Raw genomic sequence first — 15,000 nt, 5'->3', positions numbered from 1 at the left:
CAGATTTCTGAGGCCTTCAAACAATCCTTTCTCTAGAATATGGATTTTGTTGCTGGATTGTTGTAGCTTGGTTAGTTTGCTCAAGTCTTTGAAGACTCCCACAGGAAAATGTATCATGGAAGTATGGGGGATTTGAATGTGTTTCAGGTTTGACAAACCGTCAAAGGCGCCTGCCTCTATTGAGACTGTGGGGGTTTCTAGAAACACAACCTTTGTTAGTTTAGGCTTCCTTGAAAAAGCCCCGCTTTGGAATGGTCCGGATACTACTCTTAAAAAAGTAGACTTCAGTAGCAACTTGTTTCAAATTCACTGGGATCTCCGTCACATTCTCTCGATAAACATCTTTATTGTCGTTGTGACAGTCCATCTCCTGGTTACATGCTGGAGATGAACACATAACCAACACAGATCGTACACACAGAATAGCTTGTATCCTGAACATCCTTGTCTCTATGGGGAGTATGCAGAAACATTATTTTACTATCTTGACACGATATGGGATGAAAAAGTATTCAGGCCTCTGACCCATTTTTCCATATTACTGAATACAAAAATACCTTGAAATTTGTAAATTACTTGACTAATATTTAAAATACATTACAATGAAGCTGAAATTGGTTTCATGTGAATGAAAAAAACATTAGAATTTATTTAATAATCTAACGTAATACTGCTTGCTAGCAACATTTTTATTATTGTTATAAACAGACACAACGTCAAGGCATTGGCAACTTAAGCTAGGCAACAAACTTTGACAAAACTGTTTCCTACTAGTTTCCTACCAGCAGACAGACAGAAACAAGACACAATGGAAAAAGACTCATATTATTACCGGAAGTGACAAATAAGATGGATGACAGCAGTTGTTTGGTTGGGGTTGGATTCAGTCGTCTTATTGTTCTTGGTTCTTCTGGTGAGGGAGGCACCACCCAGCTCTATTGGCCTGTCAGGATCCTGTACAGAAGGTGTGGTCTACATTCACTTGTATACTACTAGTCCTGTCTGCAGGACTTCTGTCTACTCTGCAAAGACTGTGGAATATGAATATCCAAAACGTGTCAAGTTTGCACTTTTTACACTTCATTTCTACATGATTAGAAAAGACAATTTTAGCCCATGGAGTCCTCCACAGCTGGAAGGAGTAGGAAGTTGAAGATAGCGATAGTTGAATTTTCTCATGGCATGACCATTCCCGAAATTGAGAACTGCTTTAATCAGGAGTTATCTACTCGCTGACAGGAACAAAGCAGGGTTCCCCCCCTTCTGCATCTGCATTATTAAAGGCAGCACGCAACATGGCTTCAACACCACGCAACATTCAACAGCTGGTGCTACTCCATGTGAATATTAAGTATTTCAAAACATCTCCTTAAAGACCCTCTACGATTTGATTCATCTCCGTGTCTTTTCAGTGCCCGCAAATCACAATTCCCAGTTTTCCGTGACCGTAGGAACCCTGCACATGTTCCATGTAACAACCTCGCAGACATCCCAACCTGCAGAGACTCATTTCAGGGAGGTGGCTTCTCCCCCCCCCCCCCAGTCTCTCGCTCGCTCTAAATACAAAATCCCCGATTTCCGGGAGATTGTACAGCATTTGCGGGCGTCAGGGAGCCGCTATTGAAATGCGGGAGACTCCCGGAACTTACATTTAGTCATTTAGCAGACGCTCTTATCCAGAGCGACTTACAGTAAGTACAGGGACATTCCCCCGAGGCAAGTAGGGTGAAGTGCCTTGCCCAAGGACACAACGTCAGTTGGCATGACCGGGAATCGAACTGGCAACCTTCGGATTACTAGTCCGACTCCCTCACCGCTCAGCCACCAGACTCTCCTGACACTTCCGTGAGACTTGGGATGTCTGAACTCGTACATCGGACCTCGGGGCAGTTTGGCCTGTTGCTGACACACCGATCAGGTCATGAACTTTTGAAGGAAATGCAACTACGTCAACCACGCCAAACGCCTATTGTTTCAACAGGAAACACACGTTTAGATGCGACTCGGCAGCAATTCTTTGATCAAGCTACGTACGTAACGTTGCAAGGGAGGGTCGGGGTGGGCGCGTTTTAAAGCGTGGTTATGTATTGGTTATGCAAGTGTGTAGGAACCGTGGCCAATCGTCTTCCCATTGAGCATCATTGCAAGGATGATGAAAGGGCTGGTAATGACATGTTGGATCGTTGGCTTGCTGTTGAATAAACACTATCCTTCAGGGCTTTTCATCATGATTGTGTATTTGTAATCAAAGTGTGGGTTTACTTAAAGTTCTCTGTGAAGTGGCAACTCATTTAAATGTATGGAGAGTGGAGGAAGGAAGGATCCTACAGTTAGATGGAGTGCGGTATGATGAAGGGCTGGATGGCAGCTGCACAGCTTGTATTCAAAATGTTTGACTGTGTGAACACCCTCCCAACATGCATACACACACACACACACACTCCCACACACACACTCACTCACACAAACGTACGCATACTGTAAAAGGGTGTGTTCAATTAGATTTTATAAGCCTAAATCTCTTCTAAGACGAATGTTGCTGAGACCAACAGACTGTGTGGGTGGGTGTGTGTGTGTGTCCCATGAAGGTTCTCAACTTCAAGTTAACAGCCCGTTTGCACATGGAAACAGTTGCTGCCATGCAGTAAGAATGAAGTAGGAGCACTCAACTGAACTGTCTGGATCTCCTGACCTGGAGCCCAGAGATCAGAGCAGGGCCAGGCCGGACCAGGCCGGACCAGGGTGGAGAGCCGTCAGACTCACTACAGCTCATCGCTATGGATGACAGGCTGGCGGAAGTCCAGTAGTAAAGACTGGTTGGGGGGAGAAGGGGGTTGTAGCTAGCTAGCAACTGGATCTTACTGGCGTGCATACGACGCACACCTCCAGCTCTCCTCACGGTCGTGGGCCTTCGACGGGCGTAACGTCGTCAAGTACGGTTGTCGTCAACGCTACGACCTTGAGAGCGTTGTGCTTGTGCGTGCGTGCGTGTTTGCGACACAGAGAGAGAGAGTGAGGTGAAAGAAGGAGTGAGGGAGAGAGAGAGAGAGAGAGAGAGAGAGGGAGAGAGAGAGAGAGAGAGAGAGAGAGAGAGAGAGAGAGAGAGAGAGAGAGAAAGAAAGAGAGAGAGAGCGAGAGAGAGGGTGAGAGAGGGAGAAAGAGGGAGAAAGAGGGAGAAAGAGAGAATGAGAGAGAGAGAGGGAGAAAGCGAGAGAGAGAAAGAGAGAGAGAGAGAGAGGGAGAAAGAGAGAGCGAGAGAGAGAGGGAGAAAGAGAGAGCGAGAGAGAAAGCGAGGTGGAAGAGAAAACGAGAGGGAGAGAGAGAGAGACGAGGGATGAATACCTGCATGCTGATGTCCCGCCTTCCCACCGCCAGCCTCCACTCTGTGTAAAAGCATTCAGGTCAAAGGAGATTCAACAGGACGGACGAAGGGAAAAAAGGAAAAGATGTTCTGGTTTACTTGAGAGGGAAGGGGACCTTGAATTAAACACCTGTAAGGACACATTAGTTCCATTTAGCAACTGCCGTTTCAAACAACAAACACACCCCCCGTCACCTCAGTCCATTACAAGTCGATTACAAGAAAAAGCCAAACACTCAATCAGCTTGTGCCGGAAGCTTGTGCTGTAAACCCCATCGTTGTTTTCCATTTTGATTTGACAAACCTGAGACGACGGGTCCATTTTGTGGTGTGCTGTCCAATAGGTCCTTTTGGGCAGTGCGGTGTGCTGGCCGCGCTCTATGAGAATACACATTCGGTGGAGGGAATTGCCTCTGCAGAGGAAAACCCTCTAGTTCCAGGTTCTAGGTTCTTATCAAACTGTCATGTTGCTGAGGAAGCAGTTGATGTATACTGTACTTTATGTCCTATGGAAGCTAAACAAACTAAACGACCTCATGACAAGGTTATGTGACTGTGGTGGCCCTCGGCATTCATTAGCTGTCCGAATGTTCAACTTTCAACTATCACTACAGCTGTTGCTGACAAACCAGACATCTGAGGTTGTTCTCAAACAACATGTCTTTTCCGGGCGTTTCTCCCAACAGGGCATTGTTGTTGCGATAGCAAGTTAGAAGGGAGGGGGCATGGGTATTCTTAGGTGAACTTGTCATGCTGCTCCTTTGTACAGCTACTCTAGAACCCTTGTGTGCCCTGGCTCTTAATCCTGGGATTATGCAGACTCAAGGTAATCTGGGCAGGTTTTAATTAGTCCCAACAGTGGGGCAACCGGAGAAACTAAAGCTGTAATCTGCATTAAATGAAATCCTTTCTCGAATAAACACATTTTCGAGGAAATTACACACGCACGCACACACACACATACACACAGGCTCTCGAACACACACCTAAAACCGGAGAGTCACAGTGCCATGGCGTCCGTTGGATTTAATCCGGCTCCTACACACACACATACCCACGTCAAAAGGAATACAATACTGTGCAGCACCCCTCCCCCCATTCCACACACACGCTGAGAGACAGACGCACAGTCGGCAACAAACACGCGGGCACACACAAACAAACCCCCCCAAAAAAGGCTCAGTCAGTTCTAAATGGAGAAAGTGTCCCCCCTCCCAGCCGTGCTGAGCAGAGTCGGGGCTTAAGACCTCCTGCTCAGAGGAGCTCTCCCACTGAGAGCAGAGTGCAGTGGCTGCAGGTGTAAGAGGAGGTTGACCGTAAGAAGGGGGGTGCGCGCGCGCGCGTGCGTGTGGACTAATGGATAATAGATGGGAGGGACTCGGAGTGACACGGTGCCTTGTCTAATAGGGCCTGTTGCCAGCCATGCTGCACCCCCGGGTGGAAGTCACCTACCTGCTGCCTTCACACACACAGGAGCCCCGCCGAGACACACACCCAGGGGGGCAGGGACAGACCCAGGCTGGAGGAGACTCCAGCAGAGAACACGGAGGCTTCCAGGCCTTCCTCCGAGAGGACCGGGGCAGGGATGCTTGGGCGAGGTACTGCCGTCGAAACACGGAGAAGGCTAGGAACACGGGAGACGGTGAAAAGAGAAATGTGTGTGTGGTTGCAGAAGCTGGCTCCGAGAGCTGAGTCTCCCTTCTCTAAGGCTTGTGTGAGGGATTGTGCACCGCAAGCAGTTCATTATTTTGAAATAAACATTGGCAGGGTGACGCAGAACCTCAATGGTACCACGACGGACTCCGTGGAAAGCGATCATCAAATCACTCCAATCATTACACAGCTTCTTACGACACTAATCATCCCTTTGACCCAAACATTGATTTAAAAAGGATTGTATTGCTTCCGCTGACACAAATAGTTCATTAGCGTCCGTAGCAACGGTCTGTTATTCATAGCAGTGGTCTGCTACTCAGACATAACAGACCCTAGAATGCCGCCATTGACCAATCAGAGACGACTCTCCGACAAAGCTGTGTAATAAACTCACACTGAGCCCCATACACACACAGTAAGGCATGCACGCGTCCACACACACACACACACACACACATTCCAGTGGGCTCATAGGGCCACAGTGGCTGGGGCTGAGTCGTAGCGCCGTCGGGCTGAGGTGTAGACTGGCCTGGAGCCGTGGGTCTGCTCAGGGCTGGGAGGTGCAGAGACAAGGCTAGCCGCCGCAGCCATGCCTAACATAGACCAGCCACTCAGCTCAGCTACTGCCTCAGGTAAGACTCTGGTAACTGGGGGTTGTGTGTTCTTCAGGTGATATATATCAATATATATTGATATATATATATATATATATATAAAGGTTTCATTATGCACATACTTGATGATACTGAGTACATACCCGCATCAGTTTATGAGGACGATCCAGTCGGAAGCCTCTGATTTGCCGTTGAGCGTCTGAGGTTTCACGTGTGGAAGACACTGACCCACTGAGAGAACAAAGCTCCTCTTTTGGATTCATTCGGGAATGAAGTGCTACTCTATTACTTTATCATTATGGAAATCATTGATTTAATTTGAAGATTGGGATCCATTTCTTGCCTCTTGCACTATTACATTATGTTCTCTTGACCAAGGCATCACTTAAAATATGTTATGCCATTTCCACAAATAGAATTCATTTGATTGTATTTATTTTAGAGCATGCTCCTCAAAGACTGCTTTTGTGTAGATGGATGTGTGCAATTGTGTTTTTCTCAATACAAAATCTTACATGGAATCTATTTTAAAATATACACCACATTAAGTTATACAAAGTCCTAGCGGAATGTTACATGATGGCAAACGCTATATGCAAATAAGCATATTTATAAAGAAGGTTAAATATTATTTTGAAAATGTCATTATCATAAATATGTCTCTCCCATCTGTTTGGAAATGTATCCAATTCTTAGTGAAAGCTGTTTCACCCATATAAAAAAAGAAAAAGATTCAAATCCAATGTGATTACTGTAAAAAGTAGGACAAGATGACAGGTAAACAGGGAATATGTGGGCTGACTTACTGCTAATGTATCCAAGCTGTCCTGACAACATCCTACATATTTGACTGTGACACCAATTGAGGTGAGGAGGGAAAAAAAATTGAAACAGGGAGGCAAAGAGCAGATCACCTTCCCAGGGAACGGATTAGTCCATACTTAGACGTTGTTGCTAAGACCGTTCACAAGGTAGAGAATGTTGCTCCATAAATATTGTTGTATTTCAGCCAACAGAACATGCTGTACTTTACGCAATACAGAAATATACCAGCTGTAGCGATCTTTTGCCAAATAGTGTGAGTCATTTGGTTTGTGATCCCCACCACTCAATTATAGAAGAAAGAAAGAAACGATGGGAGCGACACAGAGAGAAAAGAAAGAGAGAGTGCGAGAGAGAGAGAGAGGGAGAGAGAGATAGAGAGATAGAGAGAGAGAGCAACTGGGAGTGGGAGAGTTTGTCTGTAAGGGCGTGAGGACCACTAACTGACTGTCAGACACCTTCCTCTCACGTCCAAGATGTTCCTCACATCTCAAGCAGACACACACACACACACACAAACACACACACAAACACACACACAGTCCTTCCCGTGTCTTGGCAGACGTAGGGCGTGCACCCCGATGATAAATCTTAATTACACAATAGGGTGTAGTGCCATCCCATCATAGCATGTCAAAACTCATACACAAGAAGGGAGGAGGGACAGAAAGAGAGAGGGAGGTAGAGAGGTAGAGAGGGAGGGAGGGAGGGAGAGAGGGAGAGAGGGAGAGAGAGAGAGAGAGAGAGAAAGAGAGAGAGAGAGAGAGAGAGAGAGAGAGAGAGAGGGAGAGGGAGAGGGAGAGGGAGAGGGAGAGGGAGAGGGAGAGGGAGGGAGAGGGAGAGGGAGAGGGAGAGGGAGGGAGGATGAGAAAAGAAAGAGTAATACAATACAAAGGATAGAGTGTATCGTGACACATCTTGCGGGTTTTCGTCTGTAGGAAGTGTTGGCATGCTTCATGGTGTTGGCTCGTTATTCTGTGTGCCGTCTCGGAGGCCTCCTCCGTGGTCCCTGGCCTGTTATCCGTTGTGGAGAAACGAGGCCAGCTCCACACCGACGCTGTCAAACACCGACCTCGCCTGAAAGGCATCTACTTTCTGCGTGTTCGAGCGAGCGCGTGAATACAGTGTTGGGGTAGAGGCCTGTTGGGGGGGGCGTTGTGGGGCAGGGATGGGTGTTTAGGGGGGGGGGCGCGAGAGGGGGCGGTCCTGCGGCCCGCTGAGTCATCGCGTCGGGCTGCCCCCGCCGAACGTAGCACCCCCCCCTGCCCCCAACCCCTCCCCCTGGCGCCCCAGGCTCGAGTTCCCCCCCCAGAGTGATGGTTCATCGTGGGAAGTCTGGTGTCAGGGTAAGTGTGCCTGTGTGGAGTGCCGTCCTGACGAGCGCCGCCCCCGGTGGGAACCGGAGCCCGAAGCAGTAGCTGGTCCCCCGGGGGGCGCTGGCGCTGGGGTTTGGCATGCCGGGGGGGCTCGACATGGGTCAGCCAGGCGGACAGCAGAGTGTGTTGTTCTTGCTCGGGAGCGAGGGTGGGGGTGGGGGGGGGGGGGGGGGGCGGTGGGGGGGGGGGGGGGGGGGGGTGGAAGCCCGTGTGCAAGCAGAGTGGACGTTGGAACAAGGGGGACGCCAATTCTCCCAGGATGAATGGCGGAACAAAACCAAAAAACAACGTCCTCCTTTGTCGTGTCGGTGCGGTGCCGTGTCCCTCCTCTTCCCTCGGAAGCCCCTCCCCTTTGCGTTCCGCAGCCAACCTGTCCCGACCAGTCACGTCCCGTCGTGGGGGAGAAAAACTGGGTTTCCAGACACTCCAGTTATACATTGTCCCCCCGAACCTCGTGTTGATAAAGACGCACTTCCTGTATGAACAGGACTGAGGCGAGCCTTGTTCACCGTAAGAGATACATGTTTTCATGTCCTTCCTGCTTTGAAATGAAGCTAAAATAGACAATATATATATTGGCCTCTATCACCTATGATGTCAAGAATGAATGCATGTGTTTATCTGCTGACAGACACTTCTCAGAATTGCTGATTCGCTTGTACCTTTATGTTTGTGTTTCCACCTGCATTTGTATGCGTGTATGTTTGTGTGTGTGTGTTTTCATGTGATGCCTTGTTATTCTGTTGTATACCTCTGGCTATGGCATGCTAATTAGACATGACAACAACATGCCCTTACCCACGTCTCTTCCCATTGGCTGTCATCACAGCTCTAGTCCTGAGGAAATCAGGAAGCGTTCCATTATTTATGCGGGTTGGAGAGCAGCTAACAGCTCAGAAAGTCCGACAGTGTTTGACATATGAGTGAGTGTTGCAGTTCTGACAGCTATCCTCGCTATCTCTGTGGCTCTGACTGAAAAAACAAATGTTTTCATGTTTCGTAGGTGTTTTGTTTGCGCGCGTTTGCGTGTGTGCAGGTACAAAGAAAGAAATGACATATGCGTTCTCAAAGCATGGCCCACTGTTTGTGAATCCAAAAATAGATGTCATATAGTCTTCAAATATCCCCACGGCTCCTTGGTTTGCTGTCTTTGTTAGACAAATAAATCCCTTTGCTGTGGTGAGGCTTAGTGTTCTGGTGCTGTGTTCCATTCTAATGGAGTCTTCCTGTTTTAAATTTTCTCCCTCATTGCAGATAAACCCATCTATAAGATTGGCTTTAGATTAGGGGCTTAGCCCACTGAGGTAATCTTTATGGTGTTCAAAGCTTGTGTAGTATGCTATTTTCTTGTTATGTTGTGATGTTTTCCCAATTGTAAATGACCATAGGAGTGGCCGGGAAATCAGGGAGACTGGTTGGGGTTGCAAAGGTGTTGCGTGAGTGTGGGTCACCTCGGCAGCCCTGGAACATTCTGGCAAACCTTGAAATCTGTACAGAACTACTCTCCCTGCAGCACCCAAGCGCACATCAGCTCAGACCAAGAGGGTGCTCTGAGTGAGAGACTACACTGATGATACTCTGTCCTCTTGTCTCCCCAGGCACAGAATCGTGGATAGAGAGAGCCTTCAGCAAGAGAGAATGTGTTCATATCATAGTGAGTGGAAAAGACCCCCATAGGTGAGTGATGCCGCAAACTGTTTCACTGCATGCTGCTGTTTAAAGTGGTGAAGCGAGCAAAACCTGTGTGAGAAAATCGTTTCCCCGTTTCAACTCTTGCCCGGTTTATTTCTCTCTCTCTATCTCTCTTTTTTTCCTGTAGTGTCAGTCTTTCACAGCCACTGCCCTGCCCTGGGTGACAAAGCAAGAGTTTAGCACAGTGCCCTGCTCCCCTCCCCCACCACAGAGGAAACAAGCTGTTTGTTTGGATAAACAGAATAGCATAGCTTGAGGGCGCAAGAGAGAAACATGGGTTTTCCCAGGATCAAATCATCCTTCAGTAGTACAAATGTTTATTCTGATGCAGGCCGAAACACACAGGATAGACATGGCGTGCTTTTACTTCATGGGATGAAGGAAACTTTGTATTGTTGTCAAATGTTCCTGATTCAGAGCCTTAAGGAGTTTAAACAGTGATGGCATATCTCTGTTTAATGTCTTCAACAGACTACAAATGCAGTTGTGATATGCATCCCTCTAATGTTCTCAATGGATTGATATCAAATATTGTCTGTGAAGTATTGTACCCAGAGGAAAAGAGAGACAGATATCCAGAAAAGTCTCCCAAGATAAAACACAATCCTTTAGATGTCACTTCCCTTATCGCCAACTGCCACTTCCTGTGATACTTTGTCCTCAATTTCCCCCCTCCCTCCTCCCTCTCTCTCGACCCTTTTCTCCTCCCCTCCCTCATGTGCTGTTGCGGCCGTCTGATTGGCCAGCATGTGGGGCTGCCCCCGGGCATCTCCACCAGTCAGAACGACAAGGCGGAGCGCCTGGCGAAGAAACGACAGCCTGGCGGAGAAATGGTCCATCAGCAAACACACCCAGCTCAGCCCGACCGACGCCTTCGGCACCATCGAGTTCCAAGGAGGGGGACACTCTAACAAAGCCATGGTGACTGGTCCACTCGTCTCCGTGTCGAAACCACTGAATTCAAACGTTTTATTTACCTTTGAAATGTCATTTGAAGTGTTCATTCGAAAAGGCACTGATTTCATTGTAAGGAGGCACAGGTGGTGTCTCTTATCTGTCAACTCAAAACCCCTCTCCGCGCGTGCTGTGTGTGTGTGTGTGTGTGTGTGTGTGTGTGTGTGTGTGTGCGCTGCAGTACGTGCGCGTGTCGTACGACACCAAACCCGACCTCCTGCTGCACCTGATGACCAAGGAGTGGCAGCTGGACCTCCCCAAGCTGCTCATCTCGGTCCACGGAGGGCTCCAGAACTTCGAGCTGCAGCCCAAACTCAAGCAGGTGTTTGGGAAGGGCCTCATCACGGCTGCCATGACCACCGGGGCGTGGATCTTCACGGGCGGGGTCAACACAGGTGGGTGGAGCGCGGCGACCACGACGTCCATTTGTTTGTCTGTGAAACATGTCCTACGTCCGTGGCTCAGTTTCAGTGTTTTTATGCATAATCGGTGTGTCTGTCGTTGATGGCTCTAAACACTTAAAGACATTGTTAGCTAGCAGACCGATCGGAGGAAAGGCCCCACATTATTGGACATACACATTGGCACAGGGCGAGGGCAAAGAGACAATGAAAGAGAGGTGTAAGGAGAGAGAGGAGATGGAAGGGTGAATAATTGATGGACAGATGATTTTTCGGACAGAGAGAGCTGGAGAGAGAGAGAGAGTGTCAGGCAAGACATGGAATGAGATGACCTCCAGTCGTGACTGAAGATAGCCCGACGGAGAGGTCTGTGTGTGTGTGTGTGTGGGTGGGCGGGCGGGTGTGTGTGTGGAAACAGAGCTGCTCCCTTTCAACTGCGGCAGGTAGCTTGGTAGTGTAGAGGAGATCATATTGGATGTATCTATGTATATATCATTGTATCATCATAACAAATGAATAGACTTGTAGGCGTGTATTAGTTGTGTGTACGTGTATCTGCATATGTGCGTCCTGTGTCGAGGTCTGTTCCTTATCCCATCTCTCTCCCTGTCTCTCTCTTTCTCTCCTCCTGAAACGCATACAAACACACTGACACAAACACACACACAACACACACATGTTCCTCAACTCTATAAACCACTGAATGTTCAGGAGTGATTCGGCATGTGGGTGACGCGCTGAAGGACCATGCCTCTAAATCTCGGGGAAAGATCTGCACCATCGGCATCGCCCCCTGGGGCATAGTGGAGAACCAGGAGGACCTGGTGGGAAAAGACGAGAGTTACACAGTGTGTGTGTGTGTGTGTGCGTGTCTGTGTGTACGTGTGTGTCTGCGAGTGTGTATATGTATCGTGTATCTAGCCTGTGTGTGTGCGTGTGTTTTGCACACGTGTCCTTTACTCATCCCCAATAATAACCTCGACACACTTGCGGTATGTTATAGCCGGTTTGTTATGTAGCCCGCTGAGTCAGCAGAACCGGGATGGTCGTAAACGTAGCCTTGAGGTGGGCCAAGTAATGACACCACAACAGCACCGTGTCAAGCCTCAAGAATCTAACCGACCGCACCGTGATAAACACTCTTGGCCTCGCTAAGTGTTTTTTATGGCCGTTAGGTGGTTCGACCGTACCAGACCATGTCCAACCCCTTGAGCAAGCTGACGGTGCTGAACAGCCTCCACTCCCACTTCATCCTGGCTGACAACGGCACCACGGGGAAGTATGGCGCCGAGGTGAAACTCCGCCGGCAGTTGGAGAAACACATCTCCCTGCAGAAGATCAACACACGTGAGTGGAGTGCCCCCGCCTCTCACACGCTTTACAGCCAGCGCCGACGTTCTCCAATCACAGCCAGCATACTGCTGGAGATCCCCGGAGATCTCCAATCACAAGCCAGCGCCTACTGGTGTAGAACCGTTGGGTCCCCGATCACTAACCAGCATACTGCTGTAGAACCCCAGGGTTCTCCAATCACAAGCCAGCATACTGCTGTAGAACCCCAGGCTTCACCAATCACAAGCCAGCATACTGCTGTAGAGCCCTGGAGATTTACAATCACAAGCCAGCATACTACTGTAGAACCCAGTCTCAACCAACCATAAGATCCAAGTCGCTGAGTTTGGGTGTGGTGTTTTAGGTAATGTAATAAGTACGAAAGATAAATACAATCCAGGGCCAATTTTGAAGCCAAGTCCATTTTCAATCTAACATACAGCACTGGTAACACCCGTGCATTAGATCAGTTAGGTTATTGAGTTCACATTGTGCCAGCTACATCTTGGCCAGTGTTTTGGATCCACAGTGAATAATGCAGTGAGACTTTGCCTGCGGTGGTTTCCATTCTAGACTGGAACTTACTCCTTTTTTAGCTTCTGCTTTGCTCTCTCTAGCAGTCCTGCTCTTACTTACCTCCGACAAACCCTGCAGATCTGTCTGAGGAAATGGATGTAAACACACACACGCTTTCTCTCTTACGCTCACACACACACACACGCACACACACACACACACACAGACATGCACACACACACACAGACATGCACACAACTGCCCATGTAGAGAAGCAGTTCAGTCTGATTATGCAGAAACAGTAATGACATTGCAGCCAATTGTGGTATTGTAAGAGCACATCAGTTAAATTGGACTTTCTGTGTTTAGAGAGAGTGTAGGTGTGGGTGTGTGTGTGGATGTGTGTGTGTTGTGCTTGTTGTTCCTGGCCCTTGTCATATTGCATTTCTCATCCTCCTATTTCCAGTGTATTACTGAGTCAAGGAGCCGAAGGGATTTGCATAAATACAAAATACACACACACAAGCACAGAACACGCACACACACATCTCTGCCGCGGCTGAAAATAGACCTCTAAATTGCATTATTTCTAACAGCCCATAGGCAAAAATGAACTCAGAGAAATTGTGTCTTTTGTGGGTCTTATTAACCAAATCTACTTGTGATTGATTGTACCAGTCGGCAACGTTCATCAACAGAGGAGCTCAGTTTTCATTTGCGTCTGTTTACGTCCTCTGTGCTCATGATACGCAGAGGCAAAACACGATCCGTTTCACTCCTGAAAGCGACACTGTAGTTCGAATCACCGCCTTTCTGGAAGGGACTTCCTCGGAGTGAAATGCTAGACGGGATGATCTCGCATCATCTGTCCACCTCTCACCTCGTCATCCGTCAAACCGCCAGAGCTGCATGCGTGTGTCACATGACATACCCCACATTGCCATTCAGAATGCGCTATGGTGCTGAATTCTTCCGAAGGCACGGCGGCGCCGAATCGTTGCTTTGTACACGGCTGCTACATGTGATATGCGGTTGGCAGCGCTGGCACGCTCACCCTCGGACCGTGCCGGGGTTGTCGACGTGGGTTGAAAGCGCGCTCTGGGCCATGTCATGTCACCGAGGGCCGCGACGGCCGACCGACGCGCTGTGCGGCGTCGCCAGGAAGCAGGAAGAGAGTGACTTCCCTGTTCTCCGTCCGGTCACGTGACCAGTGGGCTTCCCTTGTCATCCTATGCCTGGGCTCATATGAAAGGGGGCTGGGGAGGCAAAGGGACGCCTAGTTGTCATAGCAGCATCTAACAGCATGGTCACCATTCCACCAGCCGACAACCCCCCCCTCCTCTTCCCCTCTCTCCCTCTCTTCCTTCCTTCCTTCCTTCCTCTCTCTCTCTCTCTCTCTCTCTCTCTCTCTCTCTTCTCTCTCTCTCTCTCTCTCTCTCTCTCTCTCTCTCTCTCTCATCTCTCTCTCTCTCTCTCTCTCTCTCTTCCTTCCTTCCTTCCTCTCTCTCTCTCTCTCTCTCTCCTCTTCTCTCTCTCTCTCTCTCTCCTACTCTCCCTGTCTCAGCCCCACCCCCCCCCCCTCTCTCTCTGCCCTCGCGCCGCATGATTACAGGCGTCTAATGTAACCCTTGTTTCCTGTGCCTGTGTTGGAGCTGTCTCCGGTGGCACTACCAGCCGCTGTCTGTTCAGAGGTGCAGCATGGACTGGATTTGATTACCTGTCCACACTCGATAGAGGCCACGGCCAGCCTCCTCTCAGGAGAGGCTGCTGGGATAGCGACACAGCCCCTGGGTCAGTCTCGGCTTCTTTATATATATATATATATGCCAATGAAAGGAGAAATAGATGAGAAACTTGACAGCCAAGGAAAGGATGATGCAGGTGGCTCGGAGCTGGGTCTGTGCATGCCGGAAAGTTCCAGCAACATCACATCCTCCTGGCTGAAGAGAAGGAGTTGATCTGTCAGCCGTGCGTCATTATGCATATCCTTCTCTCACTTTTTGCGTCAAGCATTGGCTCACATTGAAACCATTCCATTGGTTCTAACAGACACTGAACGCTGTTGCAATGTGAGCTTATGCACCCAAGGGCTTTGCAATCAGTGGACATTTGAGAAATAGTTCGAGAGATTATGAACTTAATGCTATGGTAATGTATAGCAATATCATATTAAAGTAACATTACATACAATATACAAGTTAGTCATTTGAAGGGCTTTCCCTTTTGTGTAAAATGATAGCATTTTGCTTTAGTAGACTGTTGTGGATCATCTACCA

General features: G+C 48.7%; 1 protein-coding gene across 1 annotated transcript in view; it reads left to right on the top strand.

Moving 5' to 3' along the window:
- The window catches only part of LOC136937792 (transient receptor potential cation channel subfamily M member 3-like), a 57,701-nt gene that overhangs the window by 36,479 nt on the left and 6,222 nt on the right, over window positions 1–15,000 (top strand). The window contains 6 exon segments of the mRNA XM_067230913.1: window positions 9,434–9,506; window positions 10,240–10,330; window positions 10,332–10,442; window positions 10,657–10,870; window positions 11,588–11,724; window positions 12,052–12,351. Coding sequence (XP_067087014.1) covers window positions 9,434–9,506; window positions 10,240–10,330; window positions 10,332–10,442; window positions 10,657–10,870; window positions 11,588–11,724; window positions 12,052–12,351 — 926 coding nt within the window.

The sequence above is a fragment of the Osmerus mordax genome, chromosome 28, assembly GCF_038355195.1.
Source record: "Osmerus mordax isolate fOsmMor3 chromosome 28, fOsmMor3.pri, whole genome shotgun sequence".
In the NCBI taxonomy this organism is placed as follows: Eukaryota; Metazoa; Chordata; class Actinopteri; order Osmeriformes; family Osmeridae; genus Osmerus; species Osmerus mordax.
Note: the sequence above shows the minus strand (reverse complement) of the source record. Positions and strands in the feature narration are given on the sequence as shown.